The sequence below is a fragment of the Macrobrachium nipponense genome, chromosome 19 (genome assembly GCF_015104395.2).
Source record: "Macrobrachium nipponense isolate FS-2020 chromosome 19, ASM1510439v2, whole genome shotgun sequence".
NCBI lineage: Eukaryota > Metazoa > Arthropoda > Malacostraca > Decapoda > Palaemonidae > Macrobrachium > Macrobrachium nipponense.
This window is the reverse complement of record NC_061088.1, coordinates 85,123,881-85,132,194: the sequence shown is the minus strand read 5'-3', so window position 1 is coordinate 85,132,194 and position 8,314 is coordinate 85,123,881. Positions and strand designations below refer to the sequence as shown.

The window sequence follows — 8,314 nt, the reverse complement described above, 5'->3', positions numbered from 1 at the left end:
AGGTCACCGAGCGACACGAAATGGAAAGAGAACTATTAGGCCTACTACACACGAAAAAAAAAAAAAAGCGTGCCTCTAACAAGTTCAAAATGCCAGAGAAACTTAACAAGATTTAGAATCGATTAACTCTAAACATCCTTCGTGAACAACATCAAACTACCAAGAAATTCACACCAAATGTGGGTCATTAGTACTCACCCATTTGAGCATTGGAAAAACTGGAAGATTAATCGACTCGTGCACAACCAACAGAGTTTCCTCATTAACAGCGGTATAGTTTTTATAAGGAAAATTTCGTCCGCATCATAGATACTATAGCGAAGGTTCACACTGAATGTTCCCAAGCAGAAATTCTAATAAAACTCAAAAATTTTAAAGCGCAAAGCATGACTCAACCACTTAACTTAAAACTGGATATTTGTTTTTCATCACAGAACAGTAAATATTTTTTTTTTTTTAATGAGGGAAGTAAATGGTTTTTACTGGTTTTTAAGTCAATTTCCCGAGTTAACAAGAGGTCTCGGTAAAGATAGCGATTCACTGCAATCTTTTCATCTGAAGGTGGAAAAAGGATAAAATTCAAATTCACATGGGTGCGCCGGGAACGAATTTGATACAATATGTCAACGGTCTAAAGCGTTCTTATGTTTTCAAGAAAGCCCATCCAAGGTCCACCGTCAAAAGAAATAAAGTAGCAAGTTTGATGAAGTCAATTAGTGTCAGGAAACTGAACGAAGAAAGGCAATCAGCCTAAATGATTTTCTCTTTAATCGTACCAAACAATCGGGCCATGCAATTTTAAGACGTAATTGAAACCGGTCTCCAAAACAAAAGAAGTCGCACAAAGTATGTCCTTGTCCAACAAAGGCAGTAGTTGAAGACAATGACTTGTTGACAGAATCTCCATTTGAACGTGTTTTGATGTATATTGTCTTATTTCGATATCCTTTGGGTCGTCGGTCTGTTAAAACTGATACCAACAGATAATTCTAGATATGCCATGCGGCCTCTTTCGAGCCTAACTGTATAATCAGTGACGGAAAAGAGAAGCAGAGGACTTTGTTTAAGAACGGAATAAGATTGCAGCTATTGAAGAAGAGACATTAGCAATAAATAAATGAAGGAAAGTAACGGAGAGACGACGGAAGGCTCGATTTACAGTACAATCAGTTCCAGGTTCCTGGTTCCTAAGCGTTCACTCCACAAACACAGTTGCAGCACACTACACTGTTTATGAGGTGCAAAGCTTTATTCCCTTAATTGTTTACTTTACTCATTATTTAGTGTAACTTTACTTTATGTTACTTCAAAATGTTTATTTTAATTCATCTCTATTATCCGTTTTTTGCAACAAAATCAACATGCTACTAACAACGAAAGACTCTTCTTCTTTATTTTAGACTCATTGGCCCTTATCTCGTTCTTCTGTCTCGTTGATCATCCCCAAACCAGATGCATTTTATGACCCTTGTAAGATATTAAAAAGAGACAGATATTTACCGCACCTGTAACCACGCCTTCTTCCCCCATCCCCACTTTCCCCAAAAATGTCGAAGGAAAAGAATATATTTTTGAAAAACAATATAAAGGTTGCATCCGAAATGAATACTTTCGTACCAGGCGGAGTGTAAGGCTGGCGAAAGAAGTCCGCTGAAACGGCATAATGGACCTTTTCATTGTGGTCTTCCTCTGTATCTGACAAGGCTTCAAGGACCCGCTGGTAAGGGAAAAAAGGGGATTTGAATCGCTGTGCAGCGGGCGTTACTAACGCCTTTTTCTCACCAAGGGTGAACCGAAGCGAGAGTAATTCACGTGCGGTCAGGGTTCATTTCTTAGGATAGAACAGAATACGGCATTTCGGCCAAAGGCCAAGCGCTGGAACCTATGGGGTTATTTTGCTCTGAGAGGGGATATTGATGGTGAGAATGTTTGAAAGGTATAGGCCTAACAGGCGGAAAACCTCAAAGCAGTTGCAACAGGAAACAACTGTTAGGAGAGGGTGGAAAGTCAGAAAGAAGAAAAAGAATGTGAACGGAAAAATAAAGAGGTTGCAGCTAGTGGCCTCATAAAAGGACGCTGTACGGACCCTTAAGTAATGCCTACAGTGCACCGTGTACGAGATTGGTAACAGGCAACATTTTCGCACAGGTGATTGACAATTTGGCATCAAAGTTGTTGGATTAACGAAAATCTGAAAATATTGAAACTATTCGCTTATTGATGCTTTTTTTTCTTAGTATTCGCTAATTTTGCAGTTTACCTTCCGTCCATTAACTTATAAACTGTTCTATACGAAATGGACAATTTGCACGCTGAAATTAACTTTTCCCTTAAATCATGTTATACTGAGTGTACATAAATATATAATAACGTAACAAAGACAAGAAATCGCTGGGAACAAGTGTCATCTTTATAGTCAGCATCGTGTTCTTTAGTTTATACTATAAAGAGAAGCTGTGGGATAGCGTCTTTTAAATAATACATTTTCCTATCATAAAACGTCGGATAATTTAGCCGGTAATGCAACGCTGCTTCGTGTGGCTTTTTATACTCATGTACTACCATTGATTGTTTTGCATAATATTAACAACGAAGAAGTATTTTACTTGATAAGATCTGCTGTCCACTCATTTTAAACTGTTTACGGTTAGCCTCGTATCCCTTACTTTATAATATGTAAGATAAAGATATTGTAGTCGAGATCTTCCTCGTATCTGTTGCATTTCTCGTTTCCCGGGAAACGCAGCTCCCTCTAAGCAGTCATTACAATTTATCCCAAGAATTGTCATGGAGGGTATAGATAATGTTGCGTTATTTAGTATAACTCCGGGACCATTCAAATTTGATTTTAAATTTAAATTTCAAGTATAACTTGAATTACGGGGAAAAATCCACTTCGTAACACCAGGAACACCAGTAAAAACATTCTAAAATCGACTTCATATCTTTTTTATAGGATGGTGCATAAAATGCCGATTAAAAACTTAACAGATCGATTTTTTTCGTCTGAGAGAGAGAGAGAGAGAGAGAGAGAGAGAGAGAGAGAGAGAGAGAGAGAGAGAGAGAGAGAGAGAGAGAGAGAGAGAGAGAGGGGTGGGGGGTTGGTGGACAGTTAGGCTAACCCAAACCGTGGGCTAACCCTACTGTGTATTGGTAGGGGATAAGCAGGGGTCTCCGCGCTGCATAAAAAGTGGACGCATCTCTTTCGATCTCAGCATTGGATCCTCACTTCCTCCTCTGATCACCTTCTTCTTTCCACCTTCGAGAGCAAATCCAGCTCCTCTTTCTGCGTAATTCACTAGCAACCAATCGCCATGTGCGTCATATACACTTCAGCTGGTTTGAAGCACCGCCATTCATATAAAAATTTAAAATTTATCAATAAAGTTGAACTGGTTTGAGGTCTCGTCATTCATCTATAAAAAATGGCAGAAAAAAAAAGTTAATACTAACAATTTTGGATGAAGTTAAACTGGTTTGAGGAAAAGACAAAATTAAAATTTCTCATTAGAGTTAAAACTTATTCGAATCCCTGTCATTCACCTATCAAAAATAAAAACAGCTAAAATTCACAAATCTCGATAAAAGTTAAACTCATCTGTTATCGATTAGGCCGATGCCGGAAACATTTATAGCTCCTTGGTCTGATAGTACCATCGTAACTTACATCATTTCCCTCCTTTCAGGATGCAGATCAAATTCGTCGCAGTGATGGTAGTCATGATGGTCGCCATTTGTTGCATGGCAGCCGCCCAACAGGATGACCTACAGATTACCGAACGACAGGTGAGAGAGAATTAATAATCTCCCGTTAATCGTATTGACTGAATCTCCTTGAACAGGATCATGGCAGACGATGAGCAATGGAAGGGTTCACATACAACACAATGTTACCCCATACTATCATCCCTCAAGCAAATGCTCTGTGGTCAGCACGACCAGAGAGACCAGAAACAGTTTTTGTCTTATTTTCTTTTTCATACCGGAAATTATCTTGTATTTATCATTATCATCTAAGTAACTTTTATAGTTATCTGACTACGTTTTGGCGGCATGTTATACTATTTTTATATATACATTTAACAGGTGTAAATCTCTCCCATATCGTCTTTTTTGACTGCAGATACAACCACGGTCTAGGCACACAAATCCCATCCTACGAGGCAGATTTTGTGATCTGTATTTATCCTTATTATCTAAGTAACTTTTATAGTCACCTGACTACGTTGTGGTGGGATATTAAACAATTTTTAAATATATTTAACAAGTGGAAAATTCTCCCAGACTGCAGATACAACCACCACGGTCTAGGTAAACGTACAACTCTCATCCTCCGAGGCAGATTTTGCGATCTCGGTGAAGACTAACCAACGACTTCTTCTTGCAGATAGTGGCAGAACTGGCAGCCCAGATCCTACGCGTCACGCACGGCCCCTGGGGTGCAGCAGTTGCCCAGAAACGCAACTCGGGAATGATCAACTCAATTCTAGGGATACCAAAGGTCATGGCTGAAGCTGGGAAGAAATAAGAAAGACAGGGCCCCGGAATCTAGGTTGGTATAGTATTACCGGTCTTGCTGTGCAAAACCTCTTCTTGTGATAGATTTCATGTAAATGGAAATTTTATATAACCTTGATTTTCTTAAACGTAATTTACTTTTGTAAATATTAACGAGATAAATCGTCAATAGGTATTTGTCATCAATACCAAAATTGTAACTTCTTTGTTTTTCAGGTTAGAAAAGGCTTACCGATACATCTCCAAGGGAAATTGTAGAATATTATCTTGTAAACTAAATTTCCTGGACACCTACACGGACATAACCAACTAAGTGGCAAGAACTGTATTGCATCTTCCAGTCATAGTCAGTTGTAATTATGAATAATGAAATCTAAATTGATCTTATTACTTGTTTTAAACGCCTTCGGTCATAAAATGTTATATTAACAATGATTTAAAATAAAGGTAATAGAATAATTGAATGTTTCACTGGTCTTGCTTGGTATAGATGCTGTCTGTGACTAGGTAATAGTTACAGCAGCATTTAAAAAAAAAATCTTAAATACATGATGACAACGAACGCTGTTGGAAATAACTAAGCCCGACAGGCGGTGGAAACCAATCCTAATCTGCTTTTAACTGTCTACTACAACTAAATTTCCATTACAAACAAAGTTCTCCTTCTTCACTGGGATGGCTCATGATTGCTCGGTCTGCGGTTTGATCCTGATCTGTTCTGTGTAATAAATTAAAATAATTCCCCCTTGCATACAAATTCACACAACGTGAAAACACTGATAGCAACCATTTAAAAGAATTAATAAAAATTCCAGGGTAAAAATCAATTTATGACAAGTCATCGTTCAGTATAGCATACCAAAATACTGTACAGTATACGTACACAAAAGTACTACTAACAATCTTTGCATAGCATCTCTAGGTTCAATTAACTTCTTTTGTTGTTGAAAAAAAATGTTAACTGCCATGTAAAAAATTGTACTGGCTTTTTCTAATGAATAACTCACCAAGATGAATATATATATTATATGTATTGATCACAGAGATGTTCCAGGAAAAAATGATCATATTGCAGGTTTTGTTGTATCAATGTCAAAATATCCCATATGTGACAACATGGGCCATATGAAATAACAAAAGATTTAGGCAAGATACTCTAACTACTCTTCATAATACATATTGGCAGTATTTGCATATATTCATATTATAGAGAATAAAAGAAATTTCAGATCAACGTATACATGTATGGCTAATGTGACTAGAAAAACTTACAAGCCAATAACCAAACCAATGATAATTTTCATTACATGCAGATGAAACCTATTCATATGGAACAAGCCCACCAAAAGGGCCACTGTCTTGAAATTCAAGCCAACAAAGAATATGGTGATCATTCGCAAGGAGTCACAGCAGAAGGTAAGGAAAATACAGAAAGAGGAGATCAACTATTAGATATACATATACTATATTTATAAATTAATAGATAAATAGATAAAAATAGATAAAAATGTATAAACCATATATATAGTATTGGAAGCTTTCTATAATAACACAGAATTTGCTAGAAACCAATTTCACTTTATAACTGCTATATATATACACATTATTGGGGAATGTGTTCATGATTTAAAAATACCTCTTTAGATTGGAACACACTTGAACAAACATTACACGTATACAGCTCAAAAGTGTGAACAGATGAGTCACTGAGAAAGTCTGCATATATCAGAGTACTCTCCTCCTTCATGTCAGAGAGATCACTGCAAATGGAACCATCTTGGATGACTATTGTTCTGTGTTCAGAAATCTCGCTTGCAGAATAAATAGAAGCCTCTTCGTCTTCCACTGAATTTCTTTGAGATGTTACGGCCTTACAATCATCTTCACTGTAATTTGATATGTCATAGCTGCCACATGTTGAAACAGCAACTCCAGATGTAATTAGCTTACCACTGTCTTCTCTGGTTGCTGAAGTACTATCCTGAATGGTAGCATCCAGTTTTGCCTCTTCAAAGTATAGCGACGTCACGTTATGCAGTTTACGCATGTGGGCTGCAAGTCCAGTATTATTTTTGAATTTGCAATTGCAAATAATACACGATTTAACGACGCCCTTCTGGGTATCTTCATGAGCCTTCATGTGCATTTTCAAATTCCAGTTACTGAAATGTGGCTTCCCACACAGCTCACAAAATATATTTTTTTCTTTCAAGTGAATGCATTTAATATGTCTTTCAAGATGAGTCTTGGCTTTGAAACCTTTTTCACAATAGCTGCACATGTATGGACGACTGCTCAAGTGATAACGTTCGTGACGTTCCAAAGATGATGAAATTGCAAACTTTTTGCAGCAAAACTTACACTTAAAATTTCCAGTCCCTTGATGTCGTGCTTCATGTTCCTTGTGGTTGGAGTGGCATTTGAACTGTTTTGAGCAAAACTTGCATTTGTAAGGCATAAAACCATGATGGACCTTCTTAATGTGATCTCTGAGTTTTGTAGCATCTGGCGCCTTGTAACTGCAGTATGGACAAGGTCCCAAACGCTCCGCATTGTGCCTCCAGATTTTGTGGTATCTCAGAGCTTGGCGTTGTGTGAATTCCTTATCACATTCATCACACTGGAAATATAGTTTCGAACCTGCAACAGGTTCTGGCTGCTCAACAAGTGATTGTTTTTTAGTTCCCAAAGAGATTTTCATACAGCTTTTATCGGGAATCTCAGCATTAGAAAACACACTTCCTGATGCACTGAGTTTCAACTCTCCAAGGGTATATGTCTTATCTCCTCCTGTGGGTTAGAAATTGCAGAGAAATAATTTTATCTAATGACAAAGCTGCATAAATTACATAAAAGGAAAAGGCAAAAATGAATCTAAAAAAAACATAAATTGTGTAAATAAAGTATAGGAATAAAAGTTCTCAACTTGTGGACGGAGTTTAAAAAAGCAATAAACAGTTATACAAGAGCAATAGTATAAATAACAAATGAAGAATATACATACAATGATACAGATTTGAGGAAATAATAAAAATAAGAGATTTAAAAAAATATTTAAAGTTAATTTTCATTTCACAGTGCATATACGTATAAAGTAAGACTGCTCAACAAAGATAGTGGAATGAACTATTTACTTTAGTTATACATAATCCCTCCTTGTCAGTGCAAACTTCCAATCCCATTCCTCCATAAAGTCCAAGAATTTGGATCTCCAGTTTGAAAACATAACAATCAATGATCCCATAGGCAACAATGTGCCTAATGGTAAGCTGCCATACCTACTTGTGGTAAAGTTTCATAAGTAATTAACCAGCTTCTAGGTTAGAATTACTTACAGGTCCTTCCCTCAGGACTCCCAGCTGCACTGCTTTTGCTCTCCACTTTTTCACCTGTTTCCTTGAATATTCTCTCTTTTGGTTTCTTTTCCTTTGTTCGCTGATTGAATAACTAATTGAGAGAGAGATTACAGAATTCTGACGTATTGTTTCCATATACAAATCTAGCACTTACTGTAAAATTGGTATGTGGCACTGTGTACTTCAAAACAGAAACATTATTTTGATATGGGTTATGATACAATCCTCAAGGTTATGTGAAGTCATCTAGAAGACTGGCATTCCTCCTCATTATTTGTATACAATACAACTTACCCAAATAAGAAACAGTTAGTAATGCCATAGATTGTGGAATGATTATGCCAGTGTGAATGCAATCAAAGTGAAACAAGTATGAGGGACAGATGTTAAGCTCCTTGATACCTACTTACTCATACAGTACCAGGATGCAGGATGTCTAA

At 37.0% G+C, this 8,314-nt stretch overlaps 2 protein-coding genes across 3 annotated transcripts in view; one reads left to right on the top strand and one right to left on the bottom strand.

Moving 5' to 3' along the window:
• Window positions 1–1,636: 1,636 nt before the first annotated feature.
• LOC135218665 (pigment-dispersing hormone type 1-like) lies at window positions 1,637–4,977 on the top strand. 2 transcript variants are annotated; one of them, XM_064255124.1, is made up of 4 exons: window positions 1,637–1,720; window positions 3,687–3,786; window positions 4,388–4,552; window positions 4,735–4,977. In XM_064255124.1, exons 2-3 carry the CDS (start codon window positions 3,688–3,690, stop codon window positions 4,526–4,528), a joined length of 240 nt encoding a protein of 79 aa, XP_064111194.1. In that variant the 5' UTR covers window positions 1,637–1,720; window position 3,687; the 3' UTR covers window positions 4,529–4,552; window positions 4,735–4,977. The 2 variants fall into 2 exon arrangements, with proteins under 2 accessions (XP_064111194.1, XP_064111186.1); XM_064255116.1 differs by lacking the exon at window positions 1,637–1,720 and adding an exon at window positions 3,186–3,316.
• A 357-nt stretch (window positions 4,978–5,334) lies between these two features.
• LOC135218610 (uncharacterized) overlaps window positions 5,335–8,314 on the bottom strand; it is a 36,795-nt gene continuing 33,815 nt past the window's right edge. Inside the window, exon 14 of the mRNA XM_064255052.1 lies at window positions 5,335–7,308. Within this exon, the coding sequence (XP_064111122.1) occupies window positions 6,122–7,308 (1,187 nt within the window). The 3' untranslated portion in view covers window positions 5,335–6,121. The remainder of the gene's footprint in view (window positions 7,309–8,314) is intronic.